At 38.4% G+C, this 26144-nt stretch overlaps 1 protein-coding gene across 2 annotated transcripts in view; it reads left to right on the top strand.

The window, feature by feature from the left end:
- ADK (adenosine kinase) overlaps positions 1 to 26144 on the top strand; it is a 280019-nt gene that overhangs the window by 167845 nt on the left and 86030 nt on the right. For both annotated transcript variants that reach the window (XM_032231651.1, XM_032231652.1), the window contains exon 7: positions 6786 to 6956. In XM_032231651.1, the coding sequence (XP_032087542.1) occupies positions 6786 to 6956 (171 nt within the window). The remainder of the gene's footprint in view (positions 1 to 6785; positions 6957 to 26144) is intronic.

The following is a 26144-nucleotide window of genomic DNA, read 5'->3' as shown; positions in this document are numbered from 1 at the left end:
CCGGTTCCTGTATTTTTAAGGATGGGATGGAGGCGGCTCCGAGTGGTGTAGTGGCTTAGTAGTGGAGTTCTCGCTTCACAACCAGGAGGCTGTGAGTTCGATCCTAAGTAGAGGTAGATATTTCTCTCTCTGGTCACAATGAGAATATATCTGCTGAACAACACTGTATTTATGGCAGGAAGGGCCAAGATTCCACCCCACAAGGAATTATGAGATCTTTAAAAGATGATGATGGTGGAGGTGGCTCCTGGTCTGGAAGAGTGGGACCAGTTGACTCAGCATCATCATTGATTCTGGTAACACGGATTCTCTGTTGTGCTCTTCCTCTTCCTCTAAGGAGGCTTTTGAGACCAGACCATGACAAGGACACAGGTTGTGATCTCGAGGCTTTTACTTTTCTTGCAGTCATGAGGATTTGCTAACTGGATAGCAACACCAGATGTGTTGGATATTGAGCAGGGGTGGGTTCCTCTGAGTATGGTACAGTATGCCAGAAGATGTAGTAAAAATCTGGCCTACTGGATAGGACCTTGCATTGTCTGGATTATTTTGGTGCCTCTAACAGAGGAAAATTGCCAGAAAGGAGAAGGAGTTTACCAGGACAAGGCTACCATGCAGAGGAAGGCAGAGATAGTCCTTGACCTATGACTACAATTGAGGCCAAAATTTTGGTTGCTAAGCAAGAATGTTGTTAAGTGAGCTTCACCACATTTTACCCAATCCATGAAAACTGGTGAGTGACATCAAGTTGGCCACACCCACCCAATCACATGATCGCCAAGCGATTCCCACAAAATAGGCCACGCCCACACAATAGGTAGTAAAAGATTTTGAAATCCACCCCTGCTGAGGGATCATCTAAAGATAACAAGTTACTGATGTATTTCAAACTCTGTATCAGTTTGTACCAAGGAGACAGGCTGCGGGCCATTCCTTTGGGGAGACTCTGGTTATACCCTTAGCATGCTTTCTACCCCACCCCACCCCGGTGTTAGATTCTCAGACTCTTCTTTAAACAGATTTATTGGAGGGGGTGGGAATTAGATTACAGAAACCTTGGCAATTGAAAATGTTTATTTTAGGAGCCAATATATCTCTAGTTTCCCTAAGAGCTCTCTTGATGCTCTGGCTAGCCACCTGTTAGTGTACCTGGGGAGATGGGCTACATATTTTCCTGATAAAGGAAGAATGTGCAGATGTTCTGCGCTTATAATGCTGTGCAAATCATTATCCTGTTTCCCAGCCCATTACATCCACCTTTGAATTCCCAACATATTTTAGACTTTGGGTTTGGTGATAGCTGTGACCTATTTTTATGAATAATGTTCGCTATGTTTTCCTCCCAGAGGCCAAGATCCATTTCCAAGACAGAAATGTCTTGGGATTTTTATTAAGCTGTTGTCTGGGTAGTGGCCATGACATTTAATAATTAGAAATTGATGTTAATTTTTAAAGCATAATCTGTGATATGCCTAAGGTAAAGCTCCAAAGCTATTAATGTTCATTACTTTATCTTGTAACTTACTTTGCAGCTGTGGTAATGATAAATATCAATGTGGCAACAATTAAGAGTTTGTTTCAACATTAGGGAAACTGTTCCAGTCTTAAAGTAGTCCTCTCCTTTTCACGTGTTGGCACTAATTTAAAAGAAAATGTCAGCCTCAATATAAGCATATACCATGACAGTTCAGCTTTTTTACTTAAGTAGAAAAGCTGTTTGAAATTTAGCTTTCATCAAAAATGGGAAAACTGCCCACTTGAAATAAAACAATAGCTGAAATCTTAGTCATTTTCCACTTACGAAGCTCTGTTTCCATTAAAATAAACAATACAAATTGCAGGATGCCAAAAGCTTTAGTCAAAGCGTCGGGAAAAGGTTCCTTTTGTTTTTTGGCCATCGTAACCCAGTCGCATTTGAAAACAGGCACATTCTGGATCAAATAAGTTAAAATCCTAAACAGTCAGCTAATATTTTAGCAGAGAGTTGGCAGATAGAAACGGGTTCAAACATGCCATTAAAGCGAATAATGCTGGCTGGGTCTGCTTTTCTTCCTTAAAAATATTTTCCACATTTCTTGAACCCTCTTGTTCAAGACCTCATGTTGTGACTGACTCTTGTGGGTGATTTGATCATCTTTTGGAAGTGTGTGTAACTGAATTATTATTGACGTTTGGCAACTGCCAGGCCAAGTCTCTGCAATTTTCTTTGCAAGATTGCCATTGCCTCTTTCCTAGGGCTGAGAAGGACTGACAGGTCCAAGGTCGACCAACTGGCTTGGCCTGTTGTTCTCATCAAATTGGCTCTCAACCCAGGGGTGGTTTTCACTTAACTTCCCTATCGGTTTGCAAATATGTGTGAGCTCCCCCGCACCCCATCCACTCATGCACTGTCCTCAGAAAACATCCCTAAATAGGATGATACAGAGGCTGGGTGGTCAGGCCCACACGCGATTTCCCCTACCGGTTCGGGTGAACTGGTATAATACCACCTCTGTCTCAACCATCATCTATCTTGACATTAACCTTTAAGATTACCGTATTTTTGGAGTATAAGACGCATCTAGCTTTTGGGGAGGAAAACAAGGGGGGAAAATCTGCTTCTGCCTCCCAGCAATTTGCCTCCTTGCAACAAACAGCAAACAGTACAGACAATATACACTGTTTGTAGTGTTACATTTCAGACTATACTTGTACAAATGCTGTTAAAATTGATGTGCTTTCTGGAAGTATAGTTATTCTCTGCTATTTAAAAGAAGATACAATAGCACTGGGCCTCTTCTGATCAAGCATTTATTTTAAAAAGCTTCTTCATGTTGGTAAGCTGTCTAGAACAATAATAAAGCAGTCTTTAAAAATAAGTCTAATAATTTAAACATTCTATAGGCATTTATTGACTTGCCTTCTTGCAGCAAACAGCCTGATTAGCACAAGAAAAAAAAATCTGCTTCTGCCTCCCAGCAATTTGCCTCGTGGGCAAACAGCAAGTTTTACTTTAAGTTTAAGCGCCTCCCGATCATCAGCTGTTTCAGGCTGCAGGGATTGCTATAGCTTATTGCAGCCTCCGCAAGCCCATTTACTTGTTTGCTGCAAGGTGGTAAATTGCTGGGAGACAGAGGCCAAAGAATGGAGTTCAGTGGTGGATGGGGCTACATTTAGTGTATAAGATGCACCCAAATTTTCACCCTCTTTTGGGGGGAAGGTGCGTCTTATACTCCGAAAAATACGGTATTCGTTGAATGTTTAATTTTTAATGTTTTTTGTGCATTGGGCAGTATTATAGTTCTTTTGGAACAACAGATGTTTCAAGCCACAGAAAATGGAAAAACCTACATTGTTCTATATCCTTGTGGAGAATCAGCTCTCAAATTGCCATCTGTTCCTGGTTTCTAGTTCATTTCGATTTAAACGCCAATAAAGATAACTAAGTGTGGGAGAGGATGACAGTAAGATTTAATTTTGACTTTTTAAAAATTGTTGTCACTGAACAGATTCAGCAGTTGATCAATTCTAGTGCCACTCATATGTAGAAAATTCCTTGAGGTAACACACTAAACATGATTTGCAAAACGTTAATGTGTGAACAGAAGTAACAGCAAAATAACTGCAGAAAATAAGTGCTTTAATTCTTTTGTAAGTCAATAACAGAAAACCTCACTCAAATAAACTTAGTGTTGCCACAAAATTGACAATAGAGTTGGCTTTAATGTAATTGTGCAACAGAAGGATTTGCAAAATAGACAGTGTCATATTTTAGAATCACTCACTTTTCCAGAAGAGGCAAATATCCTTGAGAACTATGTGTATAACTAGATAGGAAATATTAATACCAGATAAATTATCATATTTTTCGGAGTATAAGACACATCTTTTTCCCTCAAAAAAGAGGCTGAAAATCTGGCTGCGTCTTATATACTGAATATAGCATTTTTGGCCTCTTGAAACCCTGCCCCCTTTGCAAAAATGGCCGTGCATAGCCTTATAGAGTGCTCCTGGGGGCTGGGGAAGGAAAAATGAGCCAAAAACAGGGTGTCTCCCCCCCCCCGAGCACTCTACAAGCCTCCTAAAGGCTATTAATGCCCCCCTTTTTTGACAAAAAGGGCCCGTTTTGCAAAAAAACTGGCCATTTCTGGGAGGTCTGCAGAGTGCAAAAACTTTTTTTTAATTTGCCTCTCCAAAATCTTGGTGTGTCTTATACTCCAGTGTGTCTTATTCTCCAAAAAATGCAGTATATCATGTACACATCGTAAGGAGGAATTGTTAGAAACATGATCTCCCCTTGACTTCTCTGTGATATCAAAGCATAATCCTGTATGTCAACATTGGAATCTTTTCTTAACCCTTAGAATAAATGTTATTTACCATTAACTGACAGTAATTATTTGTCCATGCTGACACTGTAAGTAACAATCACTTATATGTCATTTCCCTGGTCTTTTTATTCCCTGTCACAAAATCTAAAGAACAGATCACATTTTTCAGATTTCTAAATAGAGCTAAAGGGGGAAGGGGGACCTGAGAAGTGTTCATTTATTTCAGTACTCATATAAATTATTTAAACACTTCATTCAGTCCTCATTTATTTCCCATTGCAGTTACTATCTTGTGGTTGAGAGGTGTTATAGCACTTTGTGGATATGGAAAACAAGCTAATTATATATTTAGTAGCACGTTTTGAAAGAGAAATATTTGGCATATTCAGCCTTATCCCGCACAGATTTCAGGAATAATAAATGTGGTGAGCATTATTCATAACTTCTAATGTTTTTTCTGTTACTTAATGCAGCATTCCTTTCAAAATCTCAGTGTAGCACATGCTTTTGCACATTTATGCTCAATAATTAAGTCAAAGCAACTGAGGTTGTTCTTTTTTTAAAAAGGTGAAAAACCTGCTGTTAAAATGTAATTAGTATGTTATCACATAAATGTCTATAAGTATATAGTCACCAAAGTCGGCCATAGTTACTTGCTCTTTAGTGAATACTTAAAAGCCCAACAAATATGAACAAGAAGCATGCATTAAAAGATAGACACACATTCAAAACCCATAGTAATCTGAGGGGAATGTGATCAAGAAAATTTTAGACTGCGCAGAAATGGATAGATCAACATTTGCTGTTAAGGATAAAGAAGAAACAATACTTTTTGATATAAGATATATTTTATCAATGACTAAATAATAGAAGTTAGAAAGGAGGAGATTCAGTTGGAGGAAATGGTAAAGACGAGAGTTGTTAAAAAAGATGTTGTCAAATGTTAAATGTTAATGTTACTATATTATTATGCTATTATATTAATATGATGGTGAGGAATTATAACAACAAAAATGTATAATATGATTACTTAAGCACAATTGTACCCAGAACACACACTGTTCGATGAAGATTGGATGTTACATAAATAAAACAAATAAAACATGAAGAAACCTCATAGTAATCATAATTATATGAAAATGATTCAGAATGCATCATTGAACTTTTATTAAAAGCTTGGAAGAAGAGAGTAGAGATTTTTTTGTTTGTTGAATCATCTTTCCATTAACTCCCAAAGCATCTTTTCAGCTGTGATCGTACAAGCATTTATCAGGATGTAAATTTCATTCAATGCATTGGATTTTCTTCTGAGCAGGCATGTACACAGAATTATGCTCCTACATGTTTAATGCAGATTTTTTAAAACATAAGCTTTTATAATTTTTACTTTTTAAAATAAATTTTATAGTTTATAATGGTTATATAGTTTATATAACTTTTCAATTTAATTAATTAACTTTAAAATTATAACTTTTTATAATTCATAATTTTTACTTTTGTTTTAGAACTAGGAAAATAATAACAGTTGTTTATTACAGAGTTTATGTCATTTTTCTATATCAGGGCTATCAAACTCAAGTGGGTGGGTGGACCCGCAGGGTTGCCGTTACCAATTCGCCCCGGTACGAACCGGCTGAATTCCATCACTGCACATTTTCAATATTTGTACCAGCTGTGACCACTTATACTATGTGAGATCAGTTTGAGCCCTTAAAATAAAAGAGAAATGTAATTTTGTCTGGGAACTTTTAAAATAATTATTCACGAAAAGGTGATAATAGGTCAACTGCTTAATACTGTAATGGTTTGTTTGATTTGTAGAAGAGAGATTCAAAGATGTTTCTCATTGGATTGCTGACTCTTTCTCTCTTAAGTATAAGTTTATGCTGTCAAATTCCTAATGGTGGCTGCCTAAGTGATGGTTGTGATAAACTGAAAAATAGTTTTCCACCTCATTTTTTATTGACAAATCCTTGTTTCCTTGTTTCCTCTTCAAGCCATTGGGAATCAAAAAGATAATACGCTTGTGAAATGCTTAAACATTTGTAGTAATCACAGCTAAAACAGTTGCCTGTTTGTTTGTTTGTTTGTTTTTGTTTTCTCATGTTTAGGATATTGGATGGGTGTCCCAAAGGTGCTTTTTTCAAGAGGCAACTGGACTTTCTGATTTTTTTGTTTGAAGACATTTCGCTTCTCATCCAAGAATCATTCTTCTTGAATGAGAAACTAAACTTCTTTAAAGAAAAACAGAAAGTCCAGTTGCCTCTTGAAAAAGGCACCTTTGGGATAACCATGACCTGGATGACTGAGAATCTCCATAGACATATTGGATAGGTGTTTTTGAGTTCTTCCTTCATTTACCTTTAATTGTGTGTCTCTGGCCTCTATTTTTATGTGGATTTCTTTTCTCACTTAATAGCAGCAATGTTTCTTAAACCCTCTGTGCGTAGGAATTTATTCTGTGTTTCTTTGCAGGGTTTTTTCTTGACGGTGTCACCAGAATCCATAATGAAAGTTGCAACTCAAGCTTCTGCAAACAACAAGATCTTCAGTTTAAATCTTTCTGCACCATTCATTAGCCAGTTCTACAAGGACCAACTGATGGAAGTCATGCCTTATGTTGACATCCTGTTTGGGAATGAAACAGTAAGAGCTTCTTGGAAGTTTCCTTGTTTTAATACTGTGCTGGGCATGTAAAGTGGTACGAGTGGCCGTTAAGTGAAGCATCTCACTTAACAATCGCTCCAATCCTTTTCTTTCCAGTGCAAATTTTAAATGAAGGGTCAGAGCACATTAAGTGGAGCACAGGGTGCCTCAGGGGTAGGGGAGGACTTTGGAAATCTAGTATAAAGTGGGAGACCGTTCGAGTTCCTGCCTTAGACATGAAATCCAGCTGTGTGACCTTCTCTCAACCCATCCCACCTCACAGGGTGGTTGTTGTGGGGAAAATTGGAAGAAGAAGAAAGTGTGTTGGATATGTTTGTTGACTTATTTGTAAAAAATAGTAAAGGCGGGAGACAGACAGGCAGACAGATAGAATAACTGGTTTTGGAAATCTCTTTAGTAACCCATGAGTATTATTAAAATTTAATATTTTGAGTTAATATGTTGATGATTCATTGAAACTGTGAACTATGATGAACCATAAATTATTTATAAAACTAGTAAAGGCGGAACATAAATAAAATAAACAAAAAACCCAAATTTGCATATTTGCAAGTTAGTGTTTCTGCTTACCTCATTGGTATTTATTGACTAGGCTTCTCACAATAACTTCAGCACTTTTAGTAGAAGCAATTAATGCTTTTAACCAATTCTTGCCATTCTATAGTCATTATGTAGAAATCCATGATTGGAGAACTTTATTATTGTCATTTCTTTTAATTATCGCTGAATTTAGTTTTCTAATAGCATCATTGTGCAAATGATTCTTAGCTGTAATACCTTTCAAGTTTATTGTAATCACTGGATAATTAACCTGCTAGGATTTAAGCACACTCAGCTTCGCCTCAGGACATTTAACACTTAAATAAGGTCAATTATCTCCTGATGATAAGTGCCTGGTCCCAAGTTCTGCTTAATGCATCTCAGAACTGCTCACCTTAAATAAGTAAATGTTCGTTGCATAATTTTAAGTTTCACTACTTTGATCACAGCTCTTTATATTGTCTGAGGATACAGATTCTAAATGCAACCCAAATGCCAGAGAATAGAGTAGAGTAGAATAGAATAGAATAGAATGTGGAATTAGAATGGAATAGAATAGAATAGAATAATAACTTTATTATCACTTTGAATTTACACTAATCGGCATACATTAAAGTGAAATTTCATTGCATACAGCTCTCAAAGGGTCACTACCTTCAATATAACATAACAGAATAATATAACACAATAATATAACACAATAAATAAATAAAGATAAATACAGAATTGTCCATGTACCTCCCTTTGGGACAAGTATTTTCCATATTCCAAAAGTTAGATATCACCAAATGGGCACCCTAAGAAGTCAGTGGAGGAATTTTAATTCTCTGAAAAATAAAAGTGAAGGAAAATGGTGTGAGAACAGAACAACACCCAAAGTATGTTCTTCTGTTCTTGTCTTCAGTCTTGATTATAAATATTTCTGTTAAGGGGGAATTTTCAGTTTGCATGGATCACTTCACCCCAAATCATCTTTCAGCCATGATCAGTTGCTTGCTCTAGCACCAGGATAATGTTCCGATCTGCAACAGGAAGCAATGGGAAGCTCCATGGACAAACAAATCTTCCACCTTCACTATCCTTCTTCCCTTCCCACCCACTGCGAGGTGGCGCAGTGGTTAAATGCAGCACTGCAGGCTACTTCAGCTGACTGCAGTTCTGCAGTTCGGCTGTTCAAATCTCACCAGCTCAGGGTTGACTCAGCCTTCCATCCTTCCGAGGTGGGTAAAATGAGGACCCGGGTTGTTGTTGGGGGCAATATGCTGACTCTGTAAACCGTTTAGAGAGGGCTGAAAGCCCTATGAAGCGGTATATAAGTCTAACTGCTATTGCTATTGCTATTGTCTTCAAAAAGCTGCAAAGCTAAGCTTTAATAAAATAAAATGCTTTTAAAATATAGCTCTGGCTTGAAGCCCCCATTGATAAAAATCCTCTTATTGGAAACACTCTAAATTACTGGAATTAATCATGCTGTTTATAAAACAGCACACTTTCCATGATTCATCTGATTCAATTAATCTTTCTATTTATCGGTGTTACCTTGACAGCGGCACTATAAATTCTTCTATAGGTATTTAAATCATTGGCCCAGGAACTTGTGAGTAAAAAGAAATCTATAGACAAGATTTTTGATGCTTCATTCAAGTTGTGTTTTATAGAAGTCCTCTCTCTCCTTCCCTCCCTCCCTCTCTCAAAATCATATTACAGTAAATTTTTTAAAATGACAGTGTTATTTTAATATGTTACTATTTTATAGGACTTAAAAGATGTTTTATGGTTTGATGTTTTTCTGGTTGTTTTGGTCTTGATAGCGGCAAGCTCAGGTCAGAGATCTGGACAAATTAAAGGCCTACCTGATTAAATTAAGCCACAACTAACGGTAAAACACTACATTTATTCTAAATATATTCTAAAAATATATTAGAAACATAGAAAAGTGATGGCAGAAAAAGACCTAGCGATGATCCATTGAGTCTGCCCTTTGATCTTGGTTTTATTTAATATACAGGAAGTCCTTGTTTAGTGCCTGCAATTTGTTCTGGTGAAGTGGTTGCTAAGTGACATTAAGTAGACCATGTGGCTGACAGAGAAAGAGGGGGACACTGGGAAGATCACTGGTTGTTGCTGTCCCCCTCCAAGTTCTCTTCTACAGTGACCCATTCCCTCCTTTTTTTGACCCTCTGCAACACAGAGAGATTGCTGAAACAAACTATGTCTTCCTGATCTGCTTTTCGACCCAATATAAAGCTTCCCTAAGTGCTAGTTAACAAGCTCAGCTCTGTAACCTTAATTACCGTATTTTTTGGAGTATAAAACACATCAGAGTATAAGATGCAGCAAGGTTTTGAAGAGGAAAATTTTTTTTTAAAAGGTTTTGCACTCTGCAAACCTCCCAAAAATGGTCCGTTTTTCACAAAAACGGCCCTGTTTTTTTTTTTATTTTATTTTAAGAAGGGCATCAATAGCCCTTAGGAGGCTTGTAGAGTGCTCCTGGGAGTTGGTGGGGGGGGCAAAAACCAACCAGTTTTTGTCAAAAAACGGGCATGGATAACCTTTAGGAAGCTTATAGAGTGCTGCTGGGGGCTGGGGGGGCAAAATATGCTGTTTTTTGCTCATTTGTGCCCTCCCTAGCCCCCAGGAGCTCTCTGAAAGCCTTCTAAAAACTATGCATGGCCATTTTGGTGAAGGGATGGAGTTTCGGGAGGCAATTAATGCTGTATTCAGTGTATAAGATGCACCCAGATTTTCAGCCTCAGCTTTTGAAGGAAAAAGGTGCACCTTCTACTCTGAAAAATACGGTAGCTGGCAGCTGCCTCAAACTGACAAGACTTTAATCAGTTTCACACTAAAGGTTTTTGTCATTTTGTTGCAATATTGTTTTTATATCACTTTCCTAACTGCAAACACTAGCTACCCAAGGCAGTCCTTACACAAGGACTACCTGATCGTCCCCAACAAAACAAAAAAGTCACAAAAAGAGAACTCTGCCAGTTAGACCTGAGGAAAAAAAGTCCCTAATATGGAATTGGATGACAGGGCCTTGCCCTGTCTTGGTCTTCACTGTAGAAGAAGTGAGCTCAGCCTCTTCCAGCACCAGACTTATTCAGAAAAATATGACATTTCCCATTTTGCCTCTTCAGTTGAATTGTTGGCAATACAAAATATATTTAAGAAGACACACTTGAGATAATTTGATTAGGACATCCAGATCATCATCTCTTTCTTATCCTACAAGAAAAGAAGGCCAAACAAGTCTCCAGGCAAGAGCCCAAGTGAGGTTGCAGCACAGTCATTCTGTTTTCCTGCTTTTGATAGATTTTGTGTCATATTTCATCTGTTTTCCAGTATTCCAGGAACCTCTCTTAATAAAGCATTTTTAATAAATATTGTGTCCAAGTCCAAGATCCCTTCATAAGTGTTGCCTGCTAGGTAATCTACATTCATTGTTCTATGTTTTATGAATTATTATAGCAGTTACAATAATTATTACTGTATTTGTGGTTATGCCATGCCTGTGCCCTCAGTGGAAGAGCAGTAGTCATTATTTTAAATATTTATGTTCTTCCTTGTTTGTTTTCATCCTGTTTACGTACAGCAGGATTACAAAACCACTCGGAGTCCGTCAGCAACGCAAGGAGGGAAAAAGGAAGGAAGGGCCCCAGTTTAAATATTGGCCAATTTCCAAAATAATTTCAGTATTCAAAAAGTTAGATGCCACAAAATGTGCACCATAAATAGAATAGAATAGAATAGAATTCTTTATTGGCCAAGTGTGGTTGGACACGCAAGGAATTTGCCTTTGGTGCATATGCTCTCAGTGTACATAAAAGAAAAGATACCTTTGTCAAGAATCATAAGGTACAATACTTAATGATAGTCATAGGGTACAAATAAGCAATCAAATCATATTAGGAAACAATCAATATAAATCGTGAGGATACAAGCAACAAAGTTAAAGTCATACAATCGTAAGTGGGAGGAGATGGGTGATAGGAACGATGAGAGGACTAATAGTAATAGTAATGCAGCCTTAGTGAACAGTTTCACGGTGTTGAGGGAATTATTTGTTTAGCAAAGTAATGGCGTTCGGGGAAAACTGTTCTTGTGTCTCGTTACCTTAGTGTGCAGTGCTCTATAGCGTCATTTTGAGGGTAGAAGTTGAAACCATTTATGTCCAGGATGTGACGGGTCTGCAGATATTTTCACAGCCCTCTTTTTGACTTGTGCAGTGTACAGGTCCTCAATGGAAGGCAGGTTGGTAGCAATTGTTTTTTCTGCAGTTCTAATTATCTCTGAAGTCTGTGTCTGTCTTGTTGGGTTGCAGAGCCAAACCACACAGTTATGGAGGTGCAGATGGCAGACTCAATAATTCCTCTGTAGAACTGAATCAGCAGCTACTTGAGCAAGTTTGAGCTTTATGAGTTGGCGCAAAAAGAACATTCTTTGTTATAGTGGAGACATTTGAATTCTTTTTTTTTTTTAAAGACAAAACTCAAGGAAAACAATGTGAGAACAGAACCAGAATACCCTAACACGTGTTCTCACTACCCCTCTTAATAATTTAACTTATCTAGCATGTAAATTTGCTGTAAATACAAGTGATAAAGAATGTGTATCAGCATTCTGCTTTGGCTTAGGAAGTTAAGCCACATTAATTAGCGAGGGTGTTTTTCCTAGAGATGGAAATTTAGAAGGTTTGCCTCAGCCATTTACGACTTATTTTTCTTGGAAATAGTGAAGTATTTGAAATAATGGGGAGTGGGGCCTCTGACTTCCTTTTCTGCTGAGGATTGCAGGGCCCACCGTCTTCCATACACTCTGAAAATACTTCATTTTGGCCTTTGAGAGTGTATAAATAAAACCTACTGGCAGGATTTACGTTATCTTTGTACCTAAGCCAATTTGTAAAATGGTTATGAAGCTAAATCATGTAATTGGAAAGACTCCTTCAACATTAATTGGAAATATGATATGGGACTGTTCAGCAGTTCCCTCTTATCCAAATGTAGGGAAACCAGACAAAAATCTGAAGGCATTTGTAACATATTTGAATAGCTTTTTCTAAGGACAGAAATTGGGAGATTAAGTGGGAATCAGTGTATTTTGAGAGTTAGCTTTGTTTTGATATTCTTCTGCCTTCAGTAAAACAGTTATTTCACCATGAACATAACTATTTTACAATGGTGTATAATGAATACAATAAGCATTTCTCTGGGCGTAGAACAACCACTTCATAACTCTCTAAAAGGGGATAATGATAGAAAATCCTCCATTATAATCATAGCAGGGGGACTCTTTCTTATGATTTCTTGCGGATCTCAGTGCAACAGTGCATTTCACAAAATAATTCACATATATAATTTCTTAAACCTCGAGAGGAAGCTACATATTTTATTTCTTTTTACTTAATTTTTCTCATCTTCCATTGGAGATTTGAGTCCATTACAATGTAGAAACATTATTGGATGGTTATCCACTGGGAAGAGATTTCATGAGAGAGAGAAAACAAGCTGAATATTCAAATAAGAGTCCTCCATTAATGTATGGGTCCATGTGACTGCCATTTCGCCCCTGTCTTTGGGATACAACAAAAATTCTGACCTTGGTGGATGATGGTCTTTGCCAAGAGATAAGACAAGGGAGTGTAGTAGCCTTTAACCAACCATAATGTCATTCTGGGTGATTTCTCCCGGGGGAAGTTCTTCAGAAATCTATGTATATAAAAATGTGGTGTGTGTGTGTGTGTGTGTGTCCATGTGTGTTCCAGCATAACTCTGGAATGCCTGTAGCAATTTCAACCAAATGTGTACACAGATGACTTACTTTCTGGAAAGAAATACTGTGCGGGTAAGACACCCCTAACACCCTTCGTGGTGTATGTTCTGTTACAATACAGACTGTTGTGCCTTCAAATGGCTTCTACTGTACTGCTGTAAAATGGCTTCTACTGTGCATACAGGGAGTTGTCATGGTAATGGCTTCCCAGTACTCCACAAGACAGCTCCCTCTGGCAAGGGGGGAAATCCAAAATTAGAAATTATGTTTGGTTTGGACATTTTCCCCCTATAAATAAATACCCAGGTAATACCGGGTTATTGGCTAGTTAGTTATATTTGTAAAATATAACTAGTTAGTTATATTTGTAAAACAGCCACAGGCTGTTATATCACAAGAGTTCTTGGTTGGATCAATATGAAATGTTTGTGATGTTAAGTAAGACCATAAATTAAAATACCCTTCAAACATTAGTATGTTGTTTCAACATGTTAACAACAGATGAAGCCACACAGCTAGAAATCTGGGAACTGTAAATCCAGTGAGGGTGAATATCTTTTTTTAAGGTTTTTATTAGGTAAACATTAAAAACGGACATAATGCGACATTTCTGGCATAATCATTTCCATAGAGTTTTTTTGATCTTACAGCAATAACAGTTTATATCCACTACATAGGTATGGATAGTCAGTCAAATTACCTGCCCATTAATCCCTTTATATAGTTACTATCAGTACATATACATATTCAATTCCTACCCATCGTATATTAATACCATATTTTCCAGTTCTTAACTTACCCTTGTTTTTCTGTCCTGACCTTTTTCCCTCGATCCTAACCATTGGTACGATTTGTTCCAGATTTCGTGGTATTCTGTCTCACCCTTGTCTTTGACCTCTAGGATCAGCCTGTCCATTTCTGCACACATCAGTATCTTCTTTATTATTTCTTGTTCCAGGGGAATCTCTTTGTTTTTCCAGTTTTGTGCGAAGACTAGTCTTGCTGCCATTAAAATATGCAACATTAAATATAATCCCCTTTGCTATATTTTTATTTTGTAATCCCTAATAGAAATAGTTCTAGCCTCAACTCTATCCTTTGATTTAACATCTCTTCCAACCACCTTCTTATCTAGTGCCAAAAGGCACTAGTTTTCGAGCACCCACCACATGTGGTAAAAGGTTCCTAGCACATTGCATTTCCAACATGGCTATAAATTTTTATTAATTTTAGCTAATCTTGTGGATGGGATGTGCCACCTATAGAACATCTTGTATAAGTTTTCTTTATACAAGGTGGCTAGAGTTAACTTTCTATTTCTTTCCCATAAGTCTTGCCAATTGTCCAAATCTATCTTATAACCAAAATTCCTACTCCATGCTAGCATAGTTTCCTTTACCTGCTCTTCCGCCATTGTGTATTCCAATAAGTATTGGTATAGTTTTTTTAATCATTTTCTCGTCTTCACCTAATAAAATTTTATCCAATTCTATGGATTCTTTCTTGATGCCCCATTCTTTTTTGTCTTTTACATATCGGGGCTGAATTTGTAGATAAGCCCACCATTCTAGTTCTATTCCTTCCTCGTATAATTCTTTTCTAGATTTTAATTCACCTCTTTCATTTAGTACGTTCTTGTAGGTAATTACTTTCCCTAAATTAATAAAGTTCAGATGTACAAACATCTCCAAAGTTGATAACCAGTTTGGGATTTCCATGTAATGTTGCTGTTTGATTCTTATCCATGCATCAAGTAGGGCCCGTTTTATATGGTGCCTCTGAAAGTACTGGTGAGCGTTGTGTTTTCCGTCCCATAGGAAGGCATATGCCACCCCATTTGCATACCATGGTCTTCCAACTCAAATAGTGGTCTATTTTTTAGTCCTATCCAGTCTCTTACCCATGTTAATGCTGCCGCTTGGTAGTATATTTCCCAGTTGGGCAGTCCAAATCCCGGTGAGGGTGAATATCTTGAAGCCTACATGATGGATCCTTATGGTCCAACACAAAACATTGACCATTTCTTCTCTTGTCCAATTACTATATGAACCCTTGGCAAAATTTATCATGTTCTAACGATGGCTGCATAGAGTTCCTCAGCTGTTCTTATACCATCTGGGGGTTAGATTGAGACCTACTCATTTTTTTAAAATGTCTTTTATCCCTACCCCATGTAGGATGGATAAATCAATAGCTGACCCTCGGTTAGATCCATAAATAACTTTTCCAGGAAATAATTAGTTCTTGTTCAATAAGAGACAGAGCTGGATAGGACTGAATGTGTTCACACACACACCCCCTGAGAATTCATGGATTTGAGCTATCCAACTTTAAGCTATTTCATAGAGCCGTGATGGCAATCCTACCATCATCTGAAAATTTAATGGTATCTAGAATATGACAGTTAGGTTTGGTTATTATGTTCAAGAAGTAGTGAAAACTTTATTGATCCCTTTAAAAATCATTATAGTTATTCTGTAGCTTTAAATCAACCATAGATATTTAAAAGCCATTTTATGTCGTTTCTGGTTTTTAAGCTACATTTTTATTTTCTTTACATGGTCTATAAGCCTGTTGTATACAGGCAGCTAATTCATAATAATGGTCCATAATCACTGTCTGTTCTTCATCATTGGAGAAGAAATTATTTTCCAATTTGATTCAATTAAAGTTTTTCTCCATCAGAGCGAAAATAAAATTTAGGGTTTTGGAAATTCCGTTGGACATTTCTAATTTGCACAAATGACCATTTTAAAAAAAAATCAGAATAAAACAATAAACAAAGCATATTTGGATTTAAATCCTGACTGGCTCAAGGTTGACTCTGCCCTCCATCCTTCCGAAGTCAGTAAAATGAAGACTCAAATTGTGGGGGCAAATATGCTGACTCTGTAAACGAGTTAAGAGAGGGCTATGAAGCACTGTGACGCGATATACAGTATAAGTCTAAGTGCTATTGCTATTGACTCTGCCTTCCTTCCTTCTGAGATCAATGAAATGAGGATCCAGTTATTGGGGGCAATAGTATGGCTCTATAAATTGCTTAGAGAGGACTGTGAAGCAGTAAATAAGTCTTAAGCGCTATTGCTATATTTGCTATAGTTAAAAGGAGCTTCGTTCAGTGCAAATTGATAAGAAGATATTAAATTCCTATTTTAAAATATCTTGCTAAGTTTACTGAGAGATCTTCAATGCTTTCCTAGGAAGAGAGAAAATATTACTGTGCATTTTTTAAAATAGCTTGTCTAAATGTGAAGAGAAATAATAGGCCTTAATGTAATACCTAGTCAACATTTTCTATCTGTGCCTTTACTGCTTTAACAACAGTTAATAGACTGATTGACATTTCGTGTTTGTTCTCTTTATTTGTAATGAAAGATTCTATTCTGGAATCAGATTACACTGTACATTCAGGATATAATTCTATATTATAAAATTTGAAAATGATCTTATTGCAACCATACGCTTTCATGATTGATGGAAAGCTGTCTAAAACACATAATTTGCCATCCATCAAAAATTAAATGTGCTATTAAAGGAAAGGAGAAACAATGGAAGGAAATGATTAATAAAGTTCTTTTGAAATGAGTTCATTTCAATCCAACCCTAATTTTGTTAAAGCTGTAAGTCTGTATTTTTATGTTTCACATTTTCTCACTTTTAAAATTCTTATTACTTTTAATTGTTAGCATTGTGTTATTTTATTTTAAATTCTTATTAAATAATTCCTATTTTATTCAGTTGTATCATTTAAACACCAAAATCTCCTTTTTTATGCTTTTTACCTTGCTTTTTAAAAGGTTACTTGTTGCTAGGGACATTTGAAGTTGATAGTAACCTTTAGATGAAAAAAATATGACAAGTAGACTGGAGAGAAAGTTCAGATTGTCCGGTTTAGAGGAAAAATACAGTTTTTGTAATGGGTTTTATTAATTTCATCAGTTATGAGATTTCAGAACAGCTGAGTTATATGACTATCCCAGCTACTGTATATCCCAACTGTGACAATTAATCTTTTTGAAGTTCCAGCAGAAACTATAATGATGTCAAAAATTTAAGCAAAAAATTATTTATTTGATGTAGTTGTCAGTCTTCCTTTTTATGATGTATTCTCGAAGAATTATGTAATGCTTACTGATATGTATTTTATCCCCACAACCATCACCTCTTTGGGCTGAACAAGAATGACTACTTCAAAGTCAGCCAGTGAAGTTCATGTTGAAGTACAGTAGTCCTTACGTAGTGGCACAATTGAAAGTAGCAGCTCTGTCATTAAATGAAGCAGTCATTAAGAAGAAGATGACTAGACTTTGCTTTTCCTCACTCTTCCAGCCTTTGCAAGGGACACCCTAAGTGTTGGGATGATTAGCAAGAAGGGAATTGCTATTTGCATTTACAATTGAGTCCAAAATGTCTGTTGCTAAGTGAGACAGCTGTTAAGTGAGTTTTGCCTATTTTACAACCTGTTTTGCCACAGTTGCTAAGTATATCAATCAGTTGTTAAGTTACTAACAATTTAGAGAGGGCTGTAAAAGCACTATGAAGCGGTATATAAGTCTAAGTGCTAAGTGCTATTGCTATTAATAGGGTTGTTAAACATAAAAAAGTGTTGTTCCCTCTTTGGTATGTTACAAATGGAGACACTCTCATTTTCTCTTTCTAAGATCTAATATCATTGGCCAAGTCTTGAAGAAAATATAAATTGTGGCACAATGTAATATACTTCTCTTCCCCAAAAATATGAGGGAACTCAAAAAGTATTTGAACTGTTTTCTATATGTTAGCAATTATTTTGATCCCCCGGAGTGCTGGAATGTTTTGCTCATTCGGAGTAGAGTGTCAGTGTTGATGGAACTCCAGCACTCATGTTAAATATTTTATTAAATGAAGTTAATTATAAAAAGCTTTTGCAGATAACAATTTAGTGGCAGGATTTCTAGAGGAAAGAATGAAATCATGCCAATGAATGCACAGATGTACATGCCTAGACATACATCTTTTTAGTCTGTACGAGTTCACCTGCTGAGTATGTTCTGGCATTTTGAAGCCAACTTGAAATTTTTGCCTGGATGATTTTACGCTGTGTCCTGGCCTGCCCCGTAATGTCAGGTAAAGGTAAAGTTTAAGGTTCCCCTCACACATATGTGCTAGTCGTTCCCGACTCTAGGGGGCGGGGCTCATCTCTGTTTCAAAGCTGAAGAGCCAGCGCTGTCCGAAGACATATCAGTGGTCATGTGGCTGGCATGACTAAACGCTGAAGGCGCACGGAGTGCTGTTGCCTTCCCACCAAAGGTGATTCCTATTTTTCTACTTGCATTTTTACATGCTTTCAAACTGCTAGGTTGGCAGAAGCTGGGACAAGTAACGGGAGCTCACTCTCTTACACAGGGCTAGGGATTCGAACTGCCAAACTGCTGACCTTTCTGATCGACAATTAGCATTAGCCACTGAGTCACTGTGTTGCTCTAATGTCAGTTAGGCAGAATCTTTATTGCGATTTTTATGTGATCTCAAAACCAAAAGAGAAACTTTCTAAGCATCTTCCAATTCTGCTAGTTTAATGCCTTTCTCTGCATAGATAAAGGTGAGCACACTGTCTTTTCAAGGTCTCTCTCTGCCATCCTGGTGAGAGGAACCATAAAAAGTTTCCCTGAAATTATTAGCTTACTGTGTTTGCTATTTGGAAGATGTTTGTGCACATTAAAACAATGGCTAGTATATGTGACATTCTGGTGTGAACTATTTCTTACATTTTCTCTTACACACATGCACTCGCACATACATGCACAGACTCCTCTAAATAATTCTTCTTCCAATAAAATCCTTTTTTTTTTCAGTTGTGTGAATGTATCCGAAAAGAGAGCAATCTCCACCATCATTAAAGTGAGCTATTATGCCCTTCAGTTTCCCTGGCCTTATCACATCACAGCTAGATATGAATATAAATGCATTTTTCCCCTGAAGTCTAGCTAGCAATTAATTGAGCATGCATAGCTTATTCTGTGCACTCTAGCCAACATTAAATGATACGTCTACAGATTAGGTTTTTTTTTAAAAAAAAATCATCTTAAGAAACATGGCCAAACTGATTGCTATTGAGTATCTGTAATCTCCACCAATAATTTAGTTGCACACTGTGTTTTTGACTACAGACAGATCTAAAAGGAAATAGCTAGAAGCTGAGTTTATTGCCAAGAAATCTTTCCCCTTTTGTAATCGAGAAGGAAGTGCATATGTTTTAAAAGCCCTATCAGAAATATCAAAATATGAAACTGAATGCATGTGCTGTAATTTCTAAGATCATGCCATTTCAGTTTCCCCAGGGAAGCGACGGAGTAATGTTGGTGTAATAAGGGCACCTTCAATGTTGGAGTAATAAAGGCATTGTTAAATTGACTAAATCCCACAGAAAGGAAATTAGAAAGGATTGTTTAAAAAAAAGAGAAATTTTCCAAAATAGAGCAAGCAGAAAAAAAAAACCCGATAGCACTAATGTATTTAAAACAATGAGATCTTCATAAATTAGACACTAGAGAAATTAAGTGTTTTTTAATCTTTTTGCAGGGAAACAATTTTGGGATTGCTTTATAGCAATTTTTCTCAACTTCGTCAACTTTAAGATGTGCAGACTTCAAGAATTCCCCAGCCAGTCATGGCAGTAGTATTTAGGGGAGGGGAAGTAGGTGTCTTGTTGGACCACCATTTAAATATGAGCCAGCAGTGTGCTGTAGCTGCCGAAAAAGCCGATACAGTCCTGGATTGCATCAAAAGAGGGATAGCAACAAGATCACAAGAACTGACAGTACTAGTGGTGAGCTGCTACAGGTTCACCCGGGTTCGGGGGAAGCCATAACTAACATTATGGCCAGTTTGGAGAACCTCCAAATCCCACTCCAGCCAAAGTTGTGAATACTGCATTTCTGGATTTTTTCAAGAAAAGATCAGGGAGCCGTTTGTCCAGAATAGAGTAAGGGCTCCTGTCTTCGGCAAGAGTTGGACTAGAAGACTTCTGAAGTCCCTTCCAGCTCTATGATTCTATGTGTCAGGCCTGCCTCAGTTCAGGTCTTTAGGAAAGAAAGACCCTCAACTTCATTTGGTTGAAGTGATAGGTTCTTTTACTAAGGTTAAGTGGTTGCAGAGAAAGAAAGGCTAGATCTGAGTATTCCTGAAAAAAGTTTACATTTTTCCCCATTCCCTGGCCCTCCACCCCCTTGACCAGTCAATCAGTGTCCAATAGCAGGCCAGCCAGGAGTTTTGGGAACTGTGTGGTGGTTCTGTTCCCAGGCTAGGTGCCCTTGAAGCAGGGGTGAAATTCAGCAGGGTCTGGAGAACCTGTTGCAGAGATTTTGAGTAGTTTGGAGAACCGGCAAATACCACCTCTGGCAGGGTGGGAATGGAAATTTTGCAATATCCTACCCCCTGGAGTGGGGAGGGAATGGAGGTTTTTGCAGTATCCTTCCCCTGGAGTAGGGTAAAAATGTGGATTTTGCAATATCCTTCCCCCAGGAGTGGGAAGGAATGGGGATTTTGCAGTATCCTTCCCCCTGGAGTGGGGTGGGAATGGGGATTTTGCAGTATCCTTGCCCTGCCTTGCCCACCAAGCCACTCCCACAGAACTGGTAGTAAAAAAAATTGAATTTTATCTCTGCCTTGAAGACCAGTTTGATCTGGTCCTGGCACCTCTGGTTTCGATGGGGAGTGTCTCTCCCCCCCCCCTTGCCATTTGTCTTCCTATTCCCAGACTCATCTTAACTACTCTATATTCCTTTGCTCACCCCCCCTTCCCCCTGGCATTTTATGGCAGGATGCCAGCAAAGCAAAAAGCTGAAGAGGGTAGCTCTGACGTTATGACACTAGCAACATGGCTATGCCTTACGACTGTCTTCCACTGTGATGTTTGTTAGCTTGACTTGTTAACCAATACCGGTAGGATTTCAGAAAAGTCACCTATGCAACAACTAACCAGACCTGACTCTGCTTAGCTTCCCAGACCAGGTACAGTCTTCTGCCAAAGTGGGAGGGATCAATGCTTTCCTCATTAAAATTCTTCCCAAAGTATTGACAACACAATGTCTTCAATGGCTTTAATTAATATTAATTAATCTTAATCCATTAAAGTATTGGACCACTTAATCTGTCAGACCGTGCCTGGATTAGAATTTGTTTTAAAAAGCAAAGTAACTGGTGCGTGATCAGAAAAAACAATTGGTCTGAAAGAGAAACCATCCCCTATTTTTCAAGACAGTGTATTCTAGGTAGATCAATTCAAATCAATTTTTGTATTCTTGGATTTAAGCTACCTCTAGTAGATCATGTTTATGTACAGTAAGAGCGCTGTTCTATGCCACATGGTTTTTTTGGCTGCTTGATTTGGTGTTGTTGTTGTTTTTTAAATCTCCCTTATTTAGAACTGAACACTTCATTTAAATCTTCTCCGACAGTGACAGTTCTGGTATTAAACAATTTTATCAAGGAAATCAATTAAAAATGAGATCTATCGTTTTTGCGTGACTAGGCAGATCCTAAGTTACTTTTGCAGCACCTAATAAGCTTGTAGCCATTATAAATCTTCCCAAAGAGTCCTAAGCAAGTAATTAGAACTGCCACACCTCTTCTAGCCGCATAACAAAAGCACAGATAAACAGTTTCTAAACCTCTTTTAATGATTTTTCATGGTGTGTTAACTTGAAAGTGATACTAGGGGTAATATCCTCGATTGTGTTGCTCAGTCTGTGTCTCTTAATAACAGTCCCCAGTCGATTAACAATAAAGAGAGTACATAATCTTGATAATTATAAAAAATTCTCCTATATTGTCTTGAGCTCTTTTCAGTGATGCTGGACAGGACTGGAGGAAAAAAAATAACATTTTAGGCTCCTTAATATATTTTTCTGTTTATGTATTAGACTTTTTCCTAACATTTTTGTCTTTAATGTGTTGTTTTTTTCCCCCTGAGTGTAAGATGAAGACCAGCTCCATCCCAATGCACTAGTTCTTTCAGGAGGAGCAGTGGAAATTACGAGTGCTGGATTTTAATCCTGTATTCATTCAGGGCATCAAATCCCAGTGCTCCAGATGATGATTGCAAGGCAGAAGCAAATGAGCGCATGCAGAACAGGGGTGGGTTGCTGCCGGTTTTAGTACCAGTTCGCAACTCGCGCACGTCAGGTGCACATGTGCACTGTTCAGTGTAAATTGTTCTGTGCGCATGCGCAGAACAATTTACAGTGAGCTGTGCACGTGCAGTCACTGAAATCCAAAATGGTGGCAGTGAGGAAACTGGTTCGGGGGTATGGCAGGCCTGGGTCTTTGCCCGTTCTGTGACCCAGGCCTGACTTCCACTACCGGTTCAGCCGAACCGGCAGCAACCCACCTCTGATGCAGAACCTGAGGTTTACGAACTTATCCACCAGAGCAGGAGTGTCAAACTGAATGCCAGGGGGCCAAATCAGACCCATTGGGCACTTAGATCTGGCCCACCGGGCCGCTCTGGAAACAGTGAAGGACCAGCCAATGGTGTTTCTGCCAGCAAAAACAGGCTCCTGAGCTCCATTTTTGGCTGCCACGGCCTCCTACAATCCTCTGCCAGTGAAAATCTTCGCTGGCAGAGGGTTGCAGGAGGCTGTGGCAGCCAAAAATGGAGCTTGGGGGCCCTTTTTCACTGGCAGAGTACTCAGGCCACCACAGACACCCCCAACATGAGTGACATTGATCTGGCCAGGCCCAACCCAGTCCCCGGAGGTCAAACACAACCCTGATGCCGCCCTCAGTGAAATCGAGTTTGTCACCCTGCACCAGAGCCTTCTGGAAATGACATTCAATAGCAATAGCAATAGCAGTTTGACTTATATACCGCTTCATAGGGCTTTCAGCCCTCTCTAAGCGGTTTACAGAGTCAGCATATCGCCCCCACAGTCTGGGTCCTCATTTTACCCACCTCAGAAGGATGGAAGGCTGAGTCAACCTTGAGCCGGTGAGATGTGAACCGCCAAACTTCAGTTAGCAGTCAGCTGAAGTGGCCTGCAGTACTGCACTCTAACCACTGCGCAACCTCGGCTCTTTATAAAGCTTCCATTTTATTATAGTTCAGATATTGGACAAGTCACAAGTTAGTCCTGTAGCCATCAACTAGGCAGCCTGGTCTCCGAAGCGCCTTCCGGAATGACTCACCATGACAAGTTTTACAAAGTCTTCTGTATATAGTACAAGCCTCGTTTCGTTTAAAAATATGTCAGAATCATACAGGAAAGGGCTATGTAGTACCAGATCGACCAAATCCAGAAACTTTGTTAATTGGGGAGGATTTTAGGCCTGAGATACTTTTGCCAAGGACGTTAATGCCAGGAAAGCTGGAAAAACCACAAGAGCCGGGGTGGCGCAGTGGTTAGAGTGCAGTACTGCACTTTCGCTGACTTCCGGCTAGCAGCAGTTCAGCAGTTCGAGTCTCACGGGCTCAAAGTTGACTCAGCCTTCCATCCTTCCAAGGTGAGTAAAATGAGGACCCAGATTGTTGGGGGTAATAGGCTGACTCTATAAACCCCTTAGAGAGGGCTATAAAGCACTGTGAAGCGGTATATAACTCTTAAGTGCTATTGCTAAGTGCTATCTGGTGAAGCCTTACCATTTTCAAGTACGGTCACAGATATTATGGGGATGGTTTAAAAATGGTAGTTTGGATCCGTCAAGGGGTCCATTTCCAGCAGTGTGCCAATTGCCAATGTAATGTTCATTTTCTTGTTTCAGTTATTCTATCTTGAAGCAATGTATGGGTTAGAACTGCAGGTCAGAATTTCACTGAGATGCAGGTAGGTAGTCAGTGTCTTGAAATCAAGATGGCGTGAAGAATAAGATACATTTGAGCCAAATTGTAAATCAGATGCATTCGTTGGCTAATCTGGAGTTCCAAATATTAACTTTGAACATAAACAAGGATAACACAAATTTGAAACAAGGAAAGCAGAGTTTTGCGAAGCTGGGATAATGAATGCAAGCTTCTGTTTCTGCATCTTCATTCCAATTCTTTGATGGATTGATGATGGAATTTAATTCCAACCTCTTCAGTTGAGAAGTTGGAGAAGGTCCAATAATGAGTCAGAAGAAAGTTGGTTTGAAAAATGCCCAGCTATGTTTTCATTAGAGGCAGATACTGTTTATCTGGGATCTAAAGAGATCTGGAAGCTTCCTGAACATCCTTTGTGGGTTGGTAATGTTTCTAGAGTTGCCACCAGTGCCTCTGAGTTGATTCATCCTCTGACAGCTTGATGCATGTTAACAGCATGTTCTACTTTGTTCAGTCATCACCTTTATTTGAGTACTTTACGTTTAGGGAAATCAAACAGATACTTCTATTCTGCATAAGGCTGCAAAAGTATATTATTAAATGATGCTCTGGTTAATTACCTACGAATTCATGTTTCAGTCCAGAAATTATGCCAGATAGAACAAGAGTGAGGAAATAGTAATCAAGAATCAATATTCACTTCAAAGGACAAGTATATTTCAGCGGCAGTATATATTTGGAAACTTATCCAAGGTCCAGAACTACATAGATATTGTCCTGCCTTAGGCACAAAAGCTGGCTGGGTGACTTTGGGCCAGTCGCTCTCTCTCAGCCCAAGTCACCTTTCAGTTTTGATGTTGTGGGGAAAACAGGAGAAGGGAGGCGTATTATGTATATTTGAAACCCTTGAGTTATTTATAAGGTAATAAAGGTGGGATAAAAATTAAATATATGCAGAAAGTTGAAAATGATCTTGGAGCATAAGAAAGTATAGTCCAAACAGAATTCAGATTCGTGAAAGAGCCTACACACTCGTGCACGCACACACACATAACATACACCCAAAGGTGCTTTCCAGTGGTGGATTACACATTTCATTACCACTGATTCGCCCCGTGGGTACAAAGCAGGTGCATGCACCCGGCCTTCCCTGCATGCACTTTGCTCGCGTGCACATTCCACACATGCGCCCAGCCTAAAAATGTACCTAAATAGGACGGCATAGAGCCAGGGTGGGTGGGCAGTCCCACCCGTGATTTCCACTGAATACCACCTTTGGTGCTTTCCAAAAGAAACCTGGAATTTCTTGGTTTTTTTCCTTGAAAACGTTTCACTTCTCATCCAAGAAACTTCCTCATTTGAGAACTGAAAAAGCCTCTTGGTTAAGAAGTTTTTTTTTTAAAAAAAAAGAAAACCCAAGAAAGTTCAGCTGTGTTTTGGAAAACACCTTTGGGACAACCATGACCTGGATAATTGAAAATCTTTCTAGACATACACACATACTGTTTCACTCCTGTTCTGGTTGGTTCCTTCCTGGTCAAGAAGGAGAAAGAAAAAAGCTTATCCTCTTTTCCAGAATCCACAAAAAACTTGTCTGAGATATTCACAAAAATCCCCCCCAAAAAACTTGTCTGAGATATTCTCTTCAGCTGCTATCATCTGTTTCTTGGTCTTGACCCTCCACTGATGCCTTTTAATACTGTGTTCCCTTCAGAAAGAGAGAGAAGTGTTTATTAACAGGAAACTGCTCAACAGTTGTAATAAGGACTCTAGTTGTCAGATTTCTCTTCCATAGAAGGCTGTCTACCCATTAGATCAAGAGAGGGCAAACTATGTCCTCCATACTGGCTCAGGAATTCTGGCAATTGAAGTCCACAGATCATAAAGGTGGGCCACAGTTGCCCATCCCTGCATTAGATTCTTTTTCTTCATCTGAGAAATCCATAATGGAAGAGAAATCAAGGCCAGATAGCCTTCACATCATGTTTCCAGAGTCTTCAACACTGCACAGAACACAAAAATATTAGTGTTTTGAATCAGTGATATATAGACATCGATGTGATAAATAAATA

Source organism: Thamnophis elegans, chromosome 15 (genome assembly GCF_009769535.1).
Source record: "Thamnophis elegans isolate rThaEle1 chromosome 15, rThaEle1.pri, whole genome shotgun sequence".
Lineage (NCBI taxonomy): Eukaryota > Metazoa > Chordata > Lepidosauria > Squamata > Colubridae > Thamnophis > Thamnophis elegans.
The sequence above is the reverse complement of the archived record's forward strand: the minus strand, read 5'-3'. Positions and strand labels throughout refer to the sequence as shown.